The sequence below is a fragment of the Chanos chanos genome, chromosome 3 (assembly GCF_902362185.1).
Source record: "Chanos chanos chromosome 3, fChaCha1.1, whole genome shotgun sequence".
Classification (NCBI taxonomy): domain Eukaryota; kingdom Metazoa; phylum Chordata; class Actinopteri; order Gonorynchiformes; family Chanidae; genus Chanos; species Chanos chanos.
The window spans coordinates 46,079,993-46,100,976 of NC_044497.1; the positions used below are offsets into that span (position 1 = coordinate 46,079,993).

The 20,984-nt window shown below is 40.3% G+C and overlaps 1 protein-coding gene across 1 annotated transcript; it reads left to right on the forward strand.

Annotated features, from left to right (window-relative positions):
• The first annotated feature begins 3,321 nt into the window (after positions 1-3,321).
• On the forward strand, positions 3,322-20,737 carry LOC115808299 (endoplasmic reticulum metallopeptidase 1-like). The gene is made up of 15 exons (XM_030769627.1): positions 3,322-3,593; positions 5,377-5,681; positions 8,299-8,426; positions 9,367-9,472; positions 9,789-9,935; positions 10,089-10,181; positions 12,886-13,098; positions 13,467-13,687; positions 15,845-16,019; positions 17,579-17,769; positions 18,510-18,662; positions 19,082-19,284; positions 19,706-19,821; positions 20,016-20,179; positions 20,503-20,737. Exons 1-15 carry the CDS (start codon positions 3,322-3,324, stop codon positions 20,677-20,679), a joined length of 2,664 nt encoding a protein of 887 aa, XP_030625487.1. The 3' UTR covers positions 20,680-20,737.
• The last annotated feature ends 247 nt before the right edge of the window (positions 20,738-20,984 follow it).

The following is a 20,984-nucleotide window of genomic DNA, read 5'->3' on the forward strand; positions in this document are numbered from 1 at the left end:
AGAGAGAGAGAGCGAGAGATGGAGAGACCGTGTAGTAGACCGTTGCACCCCTGTGTCTGCTAGGCCTACTTAAGTCTTTGGCTTGTGAGGGAGAATTGCAGGGCAAAGAATTCTCATGATCGTCACGGGTTCTGTTCACGTATTTAAAGCTATTGAACTGTACCAATTAGCGTGAAACCCTCCCACATTCTCAGATACTGCCCCAGACCACTCAACACTCGTGAACGTCGTCTGATGCGTTCTAGAGTCCTGCATCATGGGACATAAAACAGATCAAAAAGTAATGAATTTCTTCCATGAAATCTTGCATAAAGGATGTTTTTTCAGCGTGTCATAATAATTATTATCCTGACCATCATACCATAATCATCATCATCATTATCATCATCATCACCACCACCACCTTTGTCTTCAGTCAGCCTTAATTAAGAGACTGCAGATCAATGTGTATGCAAAAAGAAGAAGTTTCTCAATAGTTTTAAGTCAATGTTAAACAAACATTTCAATGGAAATCATAATGAAAATATAAGAAGACAGGCCCACTGTTCCTTAAACCATTTGACAGAATAATATACAATGTGATACTATGATGATGTATGTGTCATAAAGTATACGGTAAAGGAGATCATGAAATTAAACTTTATGATAGGTGTTATGCCCAATGGCATCATACCTATTCGGGTGGAGAGGGCATATGCCCAAGATTTTTTCAGCTCTGTAAGTCATGTATATTCTCTAAAAACATGGCAAAAACCAGTGCAGAACTGAACAGGTTAGCCCTTCCCCTTGTCAATATTGGGCCATTCTTTGTTTCTGAGCCCACTCATAAAAATGGGTGCATGATGCCCCTGGTTGTGTCATTCATCATGCTGCAAAGTCACTGTCTGCTATCAGTGGTGCTGCTATTAACATGTCACAATAACCTTCCCAAATGAATGTGTCATATTTAGAATATAAAAAGTTTGAAATAATGTCATTATGCTACTGTGGATTGGATTATTTCTTCTCACGTTAGTGATAAGCATGAGTGTCTGTGTGACACATTTGTTTATGAATCTGTGTAATACAAACTTTTAAATGAGCTGCCTCAGTTTGATCCAAATGAGGAAAGTAATGTGGTAATATTTGTGAAATCATGCACAGACCTTCCTCTTCTTCTTCTTGTCTCTTAAATCAACAATTTCTTTTACTTCAGTCATGGGGATATTACATTTACTTGAGCAGATTTTACAAAAAGGGAAATCATGTATGTACAAGGTTGTACTATTACCCCTTTTGATTGAAATACTTGATGGACAAAACACAATATTGTTTTCTATTGCAACCAGGGCTGGTCTTTTTTTGATTCGTTGTTGTTGTTGTTATTTTTTGTTTTATTGCCCCCTTCTGAGAAGGGGCCCCAGATATTCAGAGATAGCTATGATTGCCACTTTCTAGCGACACTGGTGTAAACCAGTGAGGACATTTTGGCGCAAAATCCATAATGATGATATATGGATATCATCATTATCATCAGGGTATACTATTGGTAAAGGAACCAGTTAAATCTCCAGATATTTTCTAAGACATGTATGTGACATGAATGATTCCGTGATGGGATCCAAGGCTAACCCAGGCCTCTCTCTTATTACAGAGCTGTTATATTCTTCCGCACAGATAGAGGTCCTTCTTGCTTATATTTTCTCAACTGAGTTTCCTTCCTACAACAGTGTGATGCAGTGAAGCGATGTGATTAATTTCTGCTGCCCAATTGTGAAGAATTTCTTACAAAACCTATGTGCCTTTATTACTGAAAACACTGATGAAAGATTTATCTTACATTGAAAAAATGTATATCAGAAAAAATACACAGAAAAATACTTATGTGTACACGATTAATCTTATTACTATAATGGCCAAATTTCATATCCATAAATGTAAATTTTACAGGTAAGAATGCTTTATTGCCTTTAGCAAAGAGTTCAGACAATACATTTGTTCGATTCAACACTCTCCAAAACAAACAAAAAACCTCCCAAACAATTGAGACTGTAACTGCTTGTACTGTATTAAAAAAATTTATATACCGTAAATTCTCAAATAGTGGCAGGGTCTCAAATCATAGCCGGGGTGCGGCCTGTTTGTGCAAATAAAGGCCGGATAAAAACAAACAAAACAAAACAAACTTAAATTACAGAAAGGCTAAGGTGGTAAATTCATGACAGAAACATTAAAGTTACTCAAAGAAAATGTGTACCACTCGAAACGGAAATGTTTAAGTGCCTTCTCTACAAAGCCAGCAGCCAGCTACAAACAGTCTGGCCAACTGACAACAAACATAGCTTACCGTATTTAGCTTGACTGAGTAAACGTAAACGTAAGGTGAAGGTTTTTCTTAACAAAGAAAAGCACTTCCGCTCTCTCTCACGTAAATCGGTTTCTTCTCTCTTTAACAATTTGCGAGGCTGAGGAGTCGTTCGCTCTCAACACTAGTGCATGTTGCTGATAGAAATTTCCAAGCGGTGGGAGCCCAAGGAAGGAATCGGGCTGCGTTGCTTATCCAGTACTTTAGGATGGCGATTCTTTAAATATTTGATCAAAATGCCTGTGTTGTAATCCTTTGTATTTGTGCTTCTCCTTGCAAATATTACAAATATTATACTTTCTTTGTTTTCAAGTTTAAAGACATACCAAATAGCTAACATGATTCCAACTTTGATTGCAATTCTAGGGCTTTCGCGGCAAGTTTACATGCTAGGATAGGTCATTATGCGACAGTGTACTCGTAATTGGAAGCATTAAATTATGCCGATACCAAGTTCAAGTGTTCACCATACTGTATCGGCCCGATACGAGTACCAACGAATAGTATCGGTGCGATACTAAAATACACTACTAAAAAAGGACAAATCATTAATAATTTGTGTCCATTTAAATCTACTTGTGTTTGTATGAATTATGCCGATACCAAGTACAAGTGTTCACCACACTGTATCGGCCCGATATGAGTACCAACGAATAGTATCGGTGCGATACTAAAATACACTACTAAAAAAAGGACAAATCATTAATGATTTGTCTCCATTTAAATCTACTTGTGTTTATATGACTTCATACTAATTTATGTCATGTGGTATATAAATGTAATACCAGCCGATCTACTTGCTGATATAGTACTTGTTCGTCCCTGTTTACTGAAGTTTTTCAAACATCTGCCACGAGGCGGATTCCGCTATTCTAGCCCCTCCTGTAATCGCGTTTCCTTCTAGTCAAAGTTTGTCCCTCGGCATAGTCCGTCCGGAGTCCGGCAGAGGGACGCTCGCTTGTGTAGCAGTAGTAAAGATGGAGAGTGACACCACTATACGGAGAATTAAATCCTACAGTACACAAAATAAATCATCACATGAGAACAATGACACTGAGGTTCAGTATGGAAACAACGGTTATGGGAACGCGAAAAAGAAACCTGAAGTTAGTCTGTTCTTGTTAAACGAAGGAGTGGCAACGTTACTGGTTACTGTATTTATTTTGGTGTTATGGGGACTGGTTCACTTATCCTTACAGCAGCTTGTCATAGGAAAATCCACCGGAGAATTCAATGCTGTTCGGGCAAGGTGAGCACCTTTTACTATAGCGATAAATTATAACGTTTCATAACTTGCACAGTTCGTTTAATTTTGGTTGTTTGTATGGTACAACGTACGCTTCTCGTGACTGATACGCTGGGTATAACCTTTCCTCTATTTAGTGACAGACGCAGCACTATTTTACCGGTTGTCGTATCCGTTTGGTTGGTCAGGACAATGCAAATGCCAGGAAAATGCTATGATTGGGCTACTTAAGAGTAAAGTTGTAGATATTGTTGAAAGTGATTCTAGCCGAAATTTCCTGTGATTGTGCCGACACTGATATCAAATCATTGCTGGCACAGCCAACAGGGCATGCCCTTTAAGAAGTTTTATCTGGAGTTCAGTGATATGCTTGTAAAACCAAACCTCTGTAGTGTTGCACTTGCTGCAAACGAGTATAGTCTCCCAGAACTGCAGGCTTTGAACTCTGCAGCCAGACTTTTCGTTGTCATTGTAAACAAACTCTTTTTTTTTAAGTAAACAATTTAATCCATTGCGAATGTCACATTGTCTCAGTAGCTTAATAATTATTTTGCTTTTGTTGGGGGAGCAACATCCTCTTCACAGCATTCATGTCCTTTTATTATAACAGACATGCTGTGTTCTTCACAATAACTGTCTCCAACTCAGTTAGGTAGTGTTTAGAGACATAGTTTGAACAGACTGTTTTTTTTTCTGTCAAGTACCTTCCTGCTCTTGTTAGAGAGAGAGAAAAAAAACATGTAGAACGGTTTACCTAGCCACACCCATGCTCACAGCCCCTCGGGCACTCGGCTGGAGTTGGGGAAGAGGGTGGAGTGCATTGTGGTGTAGAGTTAAAGTATGGTGGAAGTAATGGAGTGTCATCTTCCCAGCAAAGTGTCATATGACCTTGTTGGCTACTTTGAGCTTTTTTTTTGGCTGGAAACTTGTTTTTTTTTTTGGGAGGGTGGAGGGGTGGGTGGGATGGAAACAGGGAAGGTATTACTTATCGGAGAGACCAACTGTTGTCAGGAACCTGTTTATCAAAGGACCTTTTCTAATCTAGATGTTCAGCACTAAATAAACAAGTCATTAAATGTTACTGTTATATTAATACTGGGTACACTGCTGCTATTACCTGTAATATATAAATGTGTATATATTCAGTATATATATATGTTAAGCAATACTGCTTTTTGAACTGCTTTGGGATTCAGTACTCTTCAGAAATGGACAACAACTGAAGAGTCAGGTTCCCCTTTTGGCCTCTTGCTGGCCTCAGTTAAAAAAAAAGAAAACCCCCGCACCACGTGAGGTTCTGGGCACTAGATCTCAGTTGTAGAACTTCTGAGTAGAGTTGTATGTCTGTGTTGTAGCATGGAGACCAGTGTCTTTGTGGTTGACCTGTATACATTGTAAAATATTATTTTATGTCTGTTTTATAATTTTGTTTGTATGTGTAAATACCTTAATCTACATTAGGATATCAGGACGCACACACACACACACACACACACACACACACATATATATATATATATGTGTGTGTGTGTGTGTATATATATATATATATATGTGTGTGTGTGTGTGTATATATATATGTGTGTGTGTGGTTGTGCCTGTGTTCCTTGTGGCATTGTGCAAGTTAAATGTCTCTGTGAGTATGTAAATATCTGTTCTAGTGTGTACATTTCCTCTTGTGTAAATATTTTTTTAAAGGATATTGTTGCACTAAAGGCAAATGTGTGTGTGCATATGAACACATTTAACATTAACCTATTTCTGTATGTGTGCATCGTCTGATCAGGAGACATCTAGAGAGTATCACCAGAGTGGGTCCGAGGCCAGTGGGTAGTCCAGAGAATGAGGTTCTGACTGTAAACTACCTGCTGGACCAAATCGCTCACATACAGAGTGAGACCAGTGCAGGCCTCCACACCATCTCTGTGGACATTCAGCGGCCGACTGGCTCCTTCAGCATTGATTTCCTCGGTGGCTTCACCAGCTACTATGACCGTGTCACCAACATCGCTGTCAAACTGGAACCAAAGGCTGGAGCTCAGCACCTTATGCTAGCCAACTGTCACTTTGACTCGGTGGCCAACAGTCCAGGTAATGAGAGCATTAAGAAGTGATGAATGTGGCTTTTATATGATGAATTTTCTCACTCCCTGAGTTAAAGGTGGTAGGCACAAATGTTTTTTGGTGACCTGAATGTTATTATTTGCTGGTTGGTTTTTGTTATGTTGTCATTTGTTGTTTATTGCTCTGTTGTCATACACAAGTAGACAGTGTGTCTCTGCTGTATTTCTTGATGATGGTGAAGGGACTAGGTAAACCTGTTCCCCCAAAGCAAAGAGTGATGTTAACACAGTAGTACAGTATTACATTAAAGAGTTAGGGGATTGTTGCACTGCTGACTAAATAGTGAGGTGGTTCCATCAGGAAATATTTTAACCAGAAAACAAACAGTAGGTGGCATGTTCATGGTTAACTGCATGCCTCTTGAAAAGGGCCACTCAGGAGTTCAAACAGTTCTTTAACTTTTTGGGAAGTACCATCTTGAATTGGAACCATTTGGCTATAACCGTGTAGTTAAAGGACCATCCAGGAATGGGACTAACACCATGGTGACCTGTTTGTTGGCAGTGGCAGTTTGTTGGACCCGGTGTCTGATTGGTTGATAGGAAGACAAAGAGGAATCTGTTTAGAACATGAGGGCCAGTGAGTCAGCGGACTGTGGACCAGTTCTTAGTGATCAGACATTCAAACAAGAGCCTGTTTTCCTTCTTACACAAACCCACACACACACACACACGTACACACACACACACAGTGATCGGTAAAAGCTTAAAAACTCAATAACACATATAGTCACTCAGATACACGTAATTCTGCATAAATATGCACAGTGTCACATACACAGAGCAAAAAATAAAATGCTGCATTATAGCAGTGTTCTCATGCAGTAAGACACTTTCAGTGTTTATGATAGATTGTGTCCTGATACTTATACTAAAATATACTAAAGTAATGGTCCTGATACTAAAATATTGATTTGAAAATGCTCATGCTGTTGACTTGTTTTCTTTGTGATCACTGTTCTGAGAACTGAAATAGATATTTTAAAGTAAATGTAACCTGTACTGAAAACAAGCTTATACTTTACATTAAAACATAATTACAGTGTTTTCATGTGTCCAGTCTATGCAGATTTGGGTTAAAGAGAGTCTCTAGACATGAGAATGATGACCAGTTTGAGAGTGTAGAGATAAGAATGGAAGGTTAAAACACTTTGGATGCACATTAAAGTCCCATCTCTAACACATACAAGAGTCGACTCAGTGCTTGCTCTCACAGACGTTAACGCTACGCAGCTTTGCACACACTCCCCGTCTTAACAGAAATATCTAATCTGGGATCACATTGATCACATGGGTAAAACAAATGAATCAAAAACTCCCGATGTTAGTAGACGTGATTGCACATCAGCAGTGCATTCAACCAACAAAACTGTCCAGGCAAGTGTTCACTAACATTTCACCTGTTTGTTTTTGTGACCATAAAAACTAACGTTCAGATATGGGAAGCTCTCTAATTACAACACACACACACACACACACACACACACACACACACACACACAAGCACGCAAAGCTTGGGTCTCAGATGTAAAAACACCTTACGAACTGTTGCTATGGCAGAGAGAAGCCGTGTGAAGCAGGGACTGGTCTTATTGATATACAAGGGCTGTTTTCACAATAGAACAGGCAAAATCCTCTTGATTGCTCAGGCTCTCTTAAAGCATTTCTTTCTTTCTTTCTTTCTTTCTTTCTTTCTTTCTTTCAACCTCTCATTAGTCTATAGAACATTCTGCAGTCTTCATTCCACATCCTAATCACACCCTTCCCACACCAATGAGGCATGTGAGAGAGATGTGGAATGAAGATTTAAAAAAGCAAGAAACGTTGTAACACAAGTAAGAATATCCTGTTTTCTGTGATCGCCCAAATAACAGCCAGAACTAGAGGTTGAAGAGTAGATAAAGTTTTCCAGTGGAGCAGGTTCTCATTTCTCTTGCTTGTCCAGGGAGGTGTGGGAACAACAGACAACCTGTCTGTTATTGTTTGTGTTATGGGGCCAGTAATCTGCAGGTCAGTGAAAAATGTGTGTAGCGTACCAACGTGTAATGTGTGTCTGTTCACGTGTAAATTTGTAACTCTAGTTTTAGTGGATGGTTAGAATTTCAATTGGAAAAGTATTGGAAACATAGAACCGGAACTCAACTGTTTAATGGTTAGATTATGTTATTTGTAAGAAATCCGAACTGGTTTCAGACAAAAGCTCAAATACGAACAACCAAGCTCTGCAAATAAGACTTGTCCATATGCACCTTGTTTTCTAAATTTCATCTGAGAACTCAGTTGTAAAAATGATAAAAATGACAGCAGAAACAACAGACTTCATCTGTCAGTGATACAGAGAGAGAGATATAGGAGGATTAGATCTGACTGAGAGAGAGGAAAATGTATGAAATAATGTTTGTTTCAGATATTGATATCTAATGTGAATGTCTGACACTGTGCTTTAGGAGTGCACGTTTTTGTATTCTTTTGTAACTTTTTTATTCTTCTGTATTATTGTGTGTTTTAAGTATATCGATGTCAGGCAAAACTGTGTGTGTGTGTGTGTGTGTGTGTGTGTGTGTGTGTATTTACTGCATTATCAGGTGCGAGTGATGATGCAGTTAGTTGTGCGGTGATGTTGGAGGTGCTGCACTCCTTGGCTAATCTCTCCTCTCCTCTGAAACATGGTGTGGTTTTCCTTTTCAATGGCGCAGAGGAAAATGTCCTACAGGTGAGGGCACAACACAGAAGTGCTTTGAATGGTGAACTCTTTCATAATGTCATGGAATCTGTTTGGATGCATGTTCATAATCACAGTGATATGAAAAATCTGTTAGCCATCCTGAATTCTAGCATGCATGAGATGTAAGCTGAAGCTGTGGAAATAATCTACAGTATTGCTGTTTTGTGGCTGTGTTTACACCCCTAACAGAGCTAGTGTCAGTTTATGCTTGTGTCCAAAGAAATATGAGTTAGATGGAGAAACTAGAGGCTGGATTTGAAAACTCTATAACAATAGCACTCTTTGACACTTCAGATTTATCAAGCTCATTGTTATAGTTATGTTTATTTTTCTTAGACTATATGGATTAATAAAGAACAGGAATCACTTGAAGGGTGGAGGATTTTCAGTTTAAATCCCTAACTGTGTGCTAAGGATGTAACAGATAATTGGAAAGTTATAGATTCATTATCCAGTGGTATTGTTATGGCAGTACAAGGAATGATATCCAAAGACTGGTCAACAGCTGCAACACTGTACAACTGTAATTAAAGACAGAACTAACTCATCATAAATCTTCCTAGGTTTGATAAAAAATTAAAAAAAAAAAAAATTAAGTAACTAAGTTCTCTTGTACAGTCATGTAAAAATACAGTCTTACATTTTGTATGTATGTGTGTATGCACGCATGTATGTGTGTGTTTTTGTTTTTGTGTGTACAATAGAAATGAACATCAGATTCCCTTTATGAAATGCTGATGTTTGTGTTTTACACCTGCCAGTCATTCATATGCGGCACTCACAATGACATGACTGTTTACCTAAAACAATGCTCTGCTTTCAATCAGAAAGTACTGGCCTTTATGCCCTCCCCCATCATGTCCTGCAAACTCTTTATTCCACTTTTCTCTCTCTCTCTCTCTCGCTCTCTCTCTCCCTCTATCCCCAGGCAAGCCATGGCTTCATTACCCAGCACCCCTGGGCCAAACAGGTGCGGGCTTTTGTGAATCTAGAGGCAGCAGGTGTTGGGGGGAAAGAGGTGGTCTTTCAGACAGGTACATACAATCTTTTCCAAACACAGCCCCCCTACATCTATTGTCAGCTCTTTGTGTGATGTGTGTGTTTCCTCAGGGGATGTACATGTGCTTTCCACACTGTCCTGAATCACTAGGAACAAATGCAAATCTCCCTGTGGTAGTTAGGAGTAGGTGAACAGCAAGCTTCCACTATTACAGTCTTATCAGAGGTTCTCCCTTATTTACCATCAAATCATTCATTTTACTAAACTTCCCCCTTTTTCACCTTTTCTCCCCAACCCCATCTCTTTACTTTTTTTTTTTTTTTTTTAACATATCCTATTTCATTGCTTAGGTCCTGAGAATCCATGGTTGGTTCAGGCTTATGTTCATGCAGCCAAACACCCATTTGCATCTGTGGTTGGTCAGGAGGTTTTCCAAAGTGGGATTATCCCATCTGATACAGATTTCCGCATCTACCGCGACTTTGGGAATATTCCAGGTATGCTGCAGATGATGTTTGAAGTTAAACTGAATATTTTTCACACATCATGAAACATTGACTGGCTTTTCATAACTTTTTATAGCGTCATTATTTCATCCTGATTTGCCCTCCACCTCCCTGCATACTAAACTGATAGTGTCCTCTCTGCAGGCATTGATTTGGCATTCATTGAAAATGGCTTCATATATCACACAAAGTACGACACTCCCGACCGAATCCTGACCGACTCCATTCAGAGAGCTGGTAAGTGAAGCACTTCCATGGTCTCCTAAGAAAAGGTGTAAAATTACTCCGCAAAGCTCATTTGTTTGCATTGTAACGACCCGTGTAGAGACATTGTCAATACTATTGTATTTACTTACTACCACTCTACCAATGACAGATCATTTACACCGTCATATGGTTAAACTGTTAGGACTGTAGCAGTAATAGGTAACCTTCCTCTGGCAGGACTCCAGTGTATGCAGGCTTTTTCACCCATCGTACACAAACAAACCCGAGTCAGCCACTCAAGGCCCTGATGAGCCTCTGAACTGCATAGCCGAGTGTTTTGTGCATCTGATTAAAACTGCAGGAGCTTGGCTCCTCTGGAGGAGGACTTGCTAATTCTGGGCTGAGGTAGAAGTGGAGCTTAAAAAAGGGTTTACAGAAATATTAATCAGTTATTATTATGTACACAAATATTACATGAGCACATTCTGACCGTAGTCAAGATGTGTATTGAGCGTTAAACACAGGATTTGAGTCTTTTTTTTTTTTTTTACACACATTAACTTCTTAGAGGAAGTTAGTAAGTTAGCCTGTTCATCACTACAATATCCAGTCTTTGTCAGCTCTAAGGCATCTCCTGCATTGTTCGTTTCTACTTCTCTCGAATTGCCAGCTTAGACAGAGGCTTTTCCAAAAGCCCTTGCATTAGCGGGACAGTGAGGCATCAGCAGGGCTGTGTTTTATAATGATGATGGACAGACAGGCAGATTTGCCCTCTGTGAGGACGCGGAGGAGAGTCGGTTCAGCTGGGTTTGTGCAGGGCAGTGTTCAGGATTGGACAGGGGGGCTACGCCTTGTTTTGAAGGTGACTCACAGCTGCTCTTGCGTCACAGTTTTCTTTTGTGAGTTAAAAAAAAAAAGAAAGTGAATAAAAATGAGAGAGAGAGAGAGGGAGGAGCACTGCGTTACTATCAAAAGCCACTTTCTCTCTCTTCCTCTCATCCTCCTTTCTTCATGGCTTAGTGCACTCCAGCACTCCCAAGATAAGCTAGTGGACACATCACTATCAACGCAGGCACTTTCCTGCATTTCCCTCTGCATTCATGCATTCAGCTGAATGTGTGTGTGTGTGTGTGTGTGTGTGTGTGTGTGTGTGTGCGTGCGCGCGTGTGCGCGCATGTGCGTGAAAGAAAGCAGCAAAGAAAGCACTTTCACATTGAAGTGCATGTAAACAAACATTACAGTGCATACATTTCAAAAGAAGTTTTAATGCACATCCAGACGTTCCCAGAAAACACAGTCGCACACACACATAGCACACAGTGTGAGATAGAGCATTCATAGATCCTGGAAATGAAATCTATTTTTAAAGTCAAGGAGGAGCATATAGAGCTGATTGTTCCCCTTGGGCTAAACATAAGCTAATCTCTATACTCCATAGCTAAGCTGTTCCCAACCTCTCAACCTCATAGCTATATGTGATTAGGAAAGCAGTGTTTATTGCATTGCACTGTCCTGTTGGTTGTAGTGTTTGGTTTGTGCTGACCAGGGAAGAGGAAGTCATTTCACTGAGGTGCCACATCCTGTCAGTTTAATGCCATGTGTTTTTGCTATGTTGCTTGCAATCATTCCAGTTTCCTTATAAAAAAAAAGAGAAGAAGAAGCACTGCATTTGAGCAGGACTTAAAGTGATATTTGAAGAGGGTATTATGAGTTTAGCAGGAGTGGAAAAAAAAATACAATGGCTGCACCAAATGCTTGTGCACAATGAGCTTTGGTTGTTTCTCAGCAGGGGGTCAGTCATATATGAAAGCTTTGGATGGGTGGGTGGGGGGGGATGTTTACACAGTCTGGGTTGGACCAAGCTGTGGATTCAGACGGTCAAGACAGAACAATAGAGCTTTGTGCTCTTTCGTATTAGCAACCGTTGGTTTTGTTTTCTTTTGCTGTGTTTTGCACACTGCAGAGAGATGCAGTATTCTGAATTCAGGCGGTGGTGTCAGCATGGGGCCCACTGACTTCTCCCCACCCACCCCATTTTCCAGGCACACACAAACACGCTGTATTCTCCTCTCCTCCCAACAATGCGATTTCTCTCTCTCTCTCTCTCTGTCTCTCTCTCTCTCTCTCTCTCTTCATTGATGCTTTTATGTGAGTTTTTCAATTGTTAAGTATGAAAAGACTCCCTTTTGTGGTAGTTTTTTTTTTCGCTCATGTTCGTCTTCATGCTGAAATACCATGGCAGTGAAAGTGGTTTACTATATCTGTTAGCTGTGTTCTACCTGCACTAATGTCATTCTCCGAAATATTTGCTTATGTTAATAAAGATAAGAATGGTTAAAAGATTTTAACATGGTTGCTAAGAGGGAGGGGTCAGTGGTTAACAACCTCTCACTGGTGCTAAAAAGCCATCTCATGTTTTGTAAAGACCATTTATGGAAGATGTATTACTTGTAACAAACAAATCATGGTGAGTTTCCTAATCCAGGTGCTCTTTTAGGAGATACCAAAACCACCATCATCACCGAAAAAAACAACCCCAACCAATAAACAACAGCAACAACAAAAAGAAAAGTTCAATTTATCTTTCTGGAAATTATGTTGTTTAATGATGCAGTCATTCATATGTTGCAATGTCCAGAGTAATTTAATGAATGTGATTAAATATTAAGTGCAATATTGTAAATATTCAAATAGACTGTTATAAATTGAGTAAGTTTTGTGTGTACCCCGTCAGGTGACAACATTCTGGCTGTCCTGAAGCACCTAGTCATGTCAGAGATGTTGGCGGATTCCTCCGATTATCGTCATGGTAACATGGTGTTTTTCGACCTACTGGGCGTGGTAGTGGTAGCCTATCCGGCACAAGTTGGTACCATCATAAACTATATGGCAGCCATGGCAACGTTCCTCTACCTGGCCAAGAAGTGTTCCCTGCCTAGCAATGTGGGTATGTTTTCTGACAGTTTGTCAAAACCACTCTCTCAGAGAGACTTAGATTTGGATATTAGCATCTTTAGATTATAATAATCCTTGGAACATAGAATCTCTGGAGTATTATCTCGTAGTAGTGGTATAATGTACGGTATAGCGTAGTTTTGTGAAAAAAATATTAGAGGAAAATTGCAACACATTTGACACAGCACATATTACTTTTACATAAGTACAGTTCAGAGCTGAGAATCTACTAACAGTATCAAATAAAGAACTTTTTATGTGTATGTTCACATTGCTTGTACAAATTACACTTTTCTTGATGCAAAAGGAGAATTATTTAGCACTCTTTGTAAAATGTGTACCTGTATGTGGCTCTCTCAGGTGGTCGTTACATATGGGAGTTGGCCTATGCAGTTGGTGTGGTAGTGTTGGGCTGGTTCGTCACCCTGTTGTCTGTGTTGATTGTGGCTCTTCTGGTCACTCTGATGGGCCGTTCTATGTTCTGGTACAACCACTTCTATGCCTCCATTTGCCTGTATGGTGCTGCAGCTACTGGAAAGATGGTTCTGATCCACACACTGGCCAAGAACCTCTACTACGGGGTGAGTTTGCTGTCTACCTGTTTATACCATTAGAAAGCAGATTTAGAAGACTCATAAGAAGTCAAAATAAAATAATTTTGATAACATTTTTACATCTTTTGATGTTACATAGCATGCACAGAATTCATAACAATTGCTTTATTTTGAAATTCCTTTAGTTTAGATTACATCTGAATAAATCTCCATGCCAGTTACGTGCTTCAGGTTTTGGATCCTAACGTGTTTTAGTCATATATAATCAGTGAGAATTCAACATGTCAATTCAACGATGGCTAATAACTTATAATGATTATGGATTTCACACACAGTTCAATTATGTAGGCTAATGCCTCCATTTTGCTGGACTGCAGTAAATTTCAGAGCTGAAGTTCACACTATGGTTGAGGAAAATTCTGTATCGAATTTTGACATCGGTGCTTCCCTCCACATCAGCACTAACTTTCTCTGTCACTCCTACTCTACTTGATGTTATCTGTGCATCATTCCAGTCCGACATGCTTAAAGTCATATGACTGGATTACCAAGGAGGTCACAAAGGGCAGCCTCTCCCCTACTTTCTCTTCAAGTACCACCCCACAAGTTCTGAACACACCCTAAAACTATCTGTTAAATCTGGAAGGCCAGGATGGGTTGAGAGTAGAATCGCCATATTTCTATATCACAGTCTGTACTTGTCTAGTGCTTCCTGGTGTATTGTGCAAGACAGCCCCATGGCAAATATGAAACGAATTTGAATATCTGCTTGTGGATCGGTGTGTCCTCTCACTGACACTCGTGTAAAAAGCCAAGGCCTTTGTCAGTGGTTCACGTCGGGTCGATTGCCTTGGAGTTTTTTTCTGAGTTGTGAGCTGTTGTGGTTCCTCTGTGAGGAAATGTTGGTGGTTTGAATGAGAGGTGTGTGTGTGTGAGAGAGAGTGAGAGTGAGTGTGTGTCTGTGTGTGTGTGTGTCTCTGCGTGTGTGTGAGTATCTGTGTGTGTGTGTGTGTGTGTGTGTGTGTGTGAGTGTGTGTACTCGTGCACACGAGTAGCAGGAAGCAGAAGCAATGCACAGACAGTGTTTTTTGCACCTTTCCTCATATCAAGAGAAATGACAAATGCCTCAAGAATTGCCTTAAAACGTATCTTCAGTACATCAACAAATATCACACTCATTTTTGAAATATATATATAAGTAATTATTGCTGTCTGATTTTGTGCAGAAAGATCTAATTCTTCATGTAGGAAGACTATAACTTTTAATTTTTTTTTTTGACAAGACTTAAAACATTTTTACTTGCTCTCTCAGCCCATCTGTACTACCTTGTTCCTATTTGTAACAGTGGGTATGTGAGGGGGCAAAGCTGTGTGATACTTTGTGGTAGTTTGGATAACATACTGAGCACACTGTAGACCTCTTTAGCTTTGTTCTCTGAGGTGACTGTGCCACTCACACTGCTGAAAATAACTATGCCACTCACACTACTGAATAATGATTATGACACGAAACACTACTGAATAATGATTATGACACGAAACACTACTGAATAATGATTATGACACGAAACACTACTGGAAGAACTGTGTCATTTGTGCTCTGTGTTTGTCCTTGCAGAGCTGTTCTCTTACACACACACACAGGTCCTTCATTCACCTTTGGCAAATATCTGTTTGTGTGTGGAAATGCTCTGTTTTTTTTTTTTTTTTGTTTTTTGTTTTGTTTTGCATTGACAGTCTCTTGTGTCTGAGGTTATTGGACCTATCTTTTGTGAAAGTCTTAACTCAGTGGCTTTTAGGCTAAACGATTCGTCTGGCTCTAATAGAGTGCTGATATGATGAAAATGTGTATCTGATGTTGTAAATGAAGCTTCCATTTTCCCCACCATTGACACATGATTTGATTTGATGGTGTGGTTGGCTGCTATGGCGAGGCCCCTGTCCCGTGACGCAGGTATTAAAACGACAGCTGTGCTTTCTTTTGTTTGTGTCCTTGCTCACAGCAGCGAGAAAAGCACAGCAAGTAAGAATAACAAGTAAATTATGTATGATTTCTTAAAACTCTCCCTCTTACTCTCTGTCAGTTGTTCTTCTCTCCCTGTCTCTGCCTCTCTGTTCTCATGCTCTCTTTCTCTCTCTCTCTCTAATTCTCTCTCATATGCACACACACACACACACACACAGAACGTGCGTCGAATGGAGCTGGGTGAGCTCTTCTTTGATGTGAGTTTGTTGCTGTGGTGCTGTGCCTTGGTCTACCTGACCCAGCAAGGCCTGTGTTCGGCCTACGTGCCCATGCTGATGGTGGTGTTCCCCCTTATCACGAAGGTGCTGCTCACCCAGGAGTTCAAACAAAGAGGTGAGGAACACACTGTACTTTGGTTAGAGTTGTTTTGTTTTCAACCCCTAATCTAACACCTCTGATATAATACTGAGGACGAAGACAAGGATTGTTTCTTACCCTTGATCTAGAAACATAACAAATGAAGATCAGGTAGTTCTTAGATCCTCAAAGGAAAGACCACTGAGCAGTTAGTCCAAGGAGAGTTAAGGAAGGAGAGAGTGATGTCATGAAAGAAGTAAAGGAAATTTACATGGGAGCCAAAAGGAAGCTCTTTGCTGAAGTGGGGACAGAAGATACTTAGGGTTGTGTGTTCGGTGTGTAATGATTTATTGATGTTTAAACACTTCTTTCAGAGTGTCACCTTGAATCATTATGCCCTTAAAAATGTTCTCTAAGTTGTTTTTGGCTCACAGCTCAGATTTTGATGCTTCTGTTAATCTCCTAGTTCGAGGCTGAGAGACCAGTGAATAGGCCGCTGAATAAGTGGCCTTGTATTAACGCTATACAAATGGAGTCCTTTCCCTTGTGAGTACGGATTTGGAGGGACTGAATGAATTAGAAAAACACTGAATACGCCCTACGAGTATACTTTATAGTCTGGTTTTCTTTGGACGGCACTCAGGTATTCAAATTTGTGTGGAAGTAGACATGGAGACAAGGAAAAATGTTAAGTTGAGTTAAGAGTGTTGGTGCGGATCTGATATATTTCAGGTGCATATTTGGGCCATGACCGACCATGGCTCTTTTGTATCCCGTTTGACATGTTTGTTAAGGACTCATATTTCTCAGGTCACTGACTTAGACCATTGGCATGCCCTTCTCAGGCAACGAGTGTAGAAGGTCTTGGCTAAAGTCAGTGGGTGAAATAGAGACAGTGTTCAGGATGTGTTTTTGCAGAGTAGGGTCAGGGCAAGGACTAAAATTAGGACTAGACTTTAGTTAAGATTCAGAGAGTAGCTCAGTTTGATGTGATCATTTCTATACCCTATTCTAAATCAAATATTTTCCCTATGTCTGTAGCTATACACTCACTGGCCACTTCATTATGTATACCTGCTTTAAAGGTGCACATACACATTTGTGTACAATTACAGAATGTAGCCCATTTGTTTCCATGCACAATTTGTGCACCAAGCCCTAGCCCATTCATAAATGGTGAGTTTTTGACCACAGAACTGCTGATGACCAGATGTTACTTGGGTGGTCGGCCGTTATCGACAAAGCTGTGACTCTGGCATGGTAGTGGCGTGGTAGTGGAATGGTGGTGGGTGTCATGGTAGTGGAATGGTAGTGGAATGGTGGTGGATGTCATGGTAGTGGAATGGTGGTGGGTGTCATGGTGACACGAGTGTATCAGGCACAGCAGGGTTTAACAGGTCGGCGTCACTGCCGGGTGGAGAGTGGCCTGCCACCCAAAAATATCCAACCAGCTGCGGTCCTGTGGTCAGAAACTAAAAAACAAAACAAGACAACTGTTCATTCACCGTTTGAAATTGTTCTTAATTTGACTCTGTGTGCTACAAACATTGTCATAAAGCAGCCGAATTATGTGTGGATTTCTGTTTTTTCTTCAGGTGCATCGTTGAAGTATTCAGTTTTGTACCAGTTGGGTTTGGCTCTGCCATACGTCCACCTCATGTTCCTTATCTGGGTGGTGTTTGAGATTTTTACGCCTATCCTGGGTCGCAGTGGCACAGAAATCCCTCCTGACGTGGTGCTGGCTTCGCTTGTCACCGTGGCGACCATTCTTCTGTCCTCCTTTTTCGTGAGTATCCGATGGCTCTTTATCTTATGTACAACTCATCTTTCGTCAAGTTTTGCTTATTGAAACATTTGGGATGTGAACTGTGAATCTTACATGTAAGTGTTCGAAGAACAATACTGCCATCCTCTTCCTCATTTCACATCCTTCTGTTATCTTCCTTCCTGTTTTTGATGGCTCTTCTAAACAGATCTAACAGATTAAATGTATTTGCAGTTGCAGTAGTTTGACAAACACCCCTTTCTTGTCCCCTTTACATGCTGATACTACATATGAACGAAAACACTCTCATCAGAATATTCTGGTTTCCCTAAAGTTGCAATTTGCATCCTAATTAAGATGCAGACACTTTTCTGGTCATTTCTGTTCAGAGAGATATTAGTTTATGGAGCGTGTATTAGAAAAGAGCTTTTAGCATTTCTAACTACACATTTGTGTGTTGCTTTGATTTCAACCAAGTGTCTTTGAACAGAAAGGGAGAAATGGCACAAATACAAGAAAAAATGTTTGATTTCAGGCAAACATATACGTATATGTGAAGTTTGAACAAACACAGACTAAATTTTATATATTAAAGTTTGGCTTACCTCAGCTTTATTTAGGACTGCGGCTTGACTGAAATTCCAAGTGTTTCTAATACTCTCTCTCTCTCTCTCTCTCTCTCACTAACACACACACACACACACACATACACACTCCTCCTTTCACGTAACACACATACACCTCCTAACTCACATGTACAGTTGCACTTCATTTATCTGAGCAGAGGCACTAAGTGGATTTTGGCAGGTTTGGGTACCATCTTCACTGTGATGCTGATTCTGGTGTCCTTTGGGCTTTTCTTCCCTTACACGGCCGACCCGAGCAGCCCACGACCCAAACGTGTATTTCTACAGGTAAAGTCTGATACAGTATCCACTGAGGTCCTGACACACCAGAATTATACATTTATTATATATTTCTTATAATGATGAATGTTGGAAGTGAGGTATGGATAGCAAGAGATTTGGAGACAGAATAGTGTTTCTGCTTTGGTTTGATGTCTCCATTGTTTAATAGACATACCTTCAAATGATTTTATGCTAATTTACTTTTGGCTTTGTGCTAATCATATCATTGTTACATTTACTGGTGCAATTTCATCTCAAATGAAATGGGCTTAAGTTTTAAGGTTGAAGCTTAATGTACTCTGACTTACATCACGTCTCAGCAGTAGCTGCCTTTTCAGAAGTCCAATTTTCATTCATCGAGGTTTGGTAGACGCATGAGTTTAATCATCTCTCTCCCTCCCTCTCTCTCTCTCTCTCTTCTTCAGCATACTACCCGTACGTTTCACGGCTTGGACGGTTCTGTGGAGAAGACTGATTCTGGATTGTGGATTAACAGTTTTGACTACACTGGCATGAGTCACATTACGCCTTATGTCCCGGAGATTAACGAGACCATCCGAACACGCTGCCAGGACAATCTGCCCTTCTGTGGCTTCCCATGGTTCCTTCCCGTCAAATTCCTTGTTAAGTAAGTACCACCTCATCTAAGTCAGGTGGACAAGTCAGGCATACAGACAAGTCAGAAAATGTGTTCGAGTTCACTGAATTTTTTTATTGACATCAACGTGAGTCTTAATTGAGTTCTTATTTATATTTGATTCATAATTGTGATCCCAGAGAATATGTGGGCCATAAGACTCCCATAGGAGCGTCACAAAGTTGTTAGAATATATGTAAATAATACTTATGATAACACAGTAGGCTGGCATCCAACACTAAAGCATTTACTTTTATGCTTAATTTTGTGCCAGGTGCTTCTGGCTTTATGTGGTGTATGGTAAACTCTGTAATGCTCTGACAATAGTGTGTCTATGTCATTTGTGTAGCACTTGTCATGAGTGCGTAGGGGACTCATGTATGGTATTGTTGTTTCGTCTCTGTGTTTGCAGGAAGAATTGGTATCTCCCAGCACCCGAAGTGTCTCCAAAGTCTCCGCTGGAGTTCCGGCTACTCTCCAAGAAGGAGACAGAGTGGGGCACAGTCAAAATGACCTTTGAGGCCAAAGGTGACACCTTCTGAAACAACACAATAGCTCAAAAATTACAGGACACAGAAACACTACATCTGCCTACAGTATACGCATGTGTAAAAAGTAAGCGTCTGTATAAAATGTATTTTTGGTATGAAAGTGATCTGAACTGAATTGAATAATCTGCTGTTAACCCGGCTGGATTATAATCCTTACTGGGGTTCTCTCAGGACCGAGCCACATGTCCCTCTACCTCATGCCACACCCTGGGGCCAAGCTCTCCAGCTGGTCGTTTGGGGATGGCAACCCTCGGTTTGACCTCAGCGGGGAATACTTCATCTTCTACTCCCATGGTCTGGATGCACCTGCCTGGAACTTCTGGTTTGAAATCCAGGTAGAGTGTTGAGAAATTTTTTTAAAAATCCAGTGATAAGAAATGAAATGGATTTTGGTTCTGCTGAATGTGATTAAGTGCACATTAAATGAAATTTGTATGATCCATACTGACTGTGACTGAAGGTTTAGCAAAACCTAAAGATTGAAGATAAAGATTGAAGATTAGCAAAATGCTAGTATATACTTTATCATTTTTTATTGTACTTTTTATGCATTCATTTTTGTCTCGAACTTTGAAATTTCTTTCCCGTTTGAAAATGATTCAGTTTATTATTATAGTTGTATTTTTAGGATATTTATGCATGTTTTTTACTCACACAGCCACCCAGTTCTCCAGAACCCTCCAGTGCTGAAGGCATGATCTCAGTGGCCATCTCCTCTCATTATTTCTTTGGGGAGGACCAGAAGACGCCCATGCTTGAGTCCATGCTCCAGAGGTTCCCTAACTGGGCTTTCCCTTCTTCTTGGGTCAGCACCTATCAGATGTACCGATACTGATGGCCCGTTTTGGGGCCCGAATACCTGTCATCACTCCACATATAGAAACACAAACAAACACACGTATACACACTCGTCCGGCTTCCCTGCCCTCTTAGAGACCTAATGTCCTTAATCACTGTGTCAACTGGCATGTGAGAATGAAGCCACTGCAAAGCCAAGCCTGAGGAGACTTTATTTATTTAGGACTAATGTACTGACAAAGTTTTGTTTTGTCTTTTTAATTTTGAATGTTGAAACTTTTCTTTCTTTGTCTCTGCGTCATCATCTCTCTCACACTCTCTCTCTCTCTCTCTCAACACCTG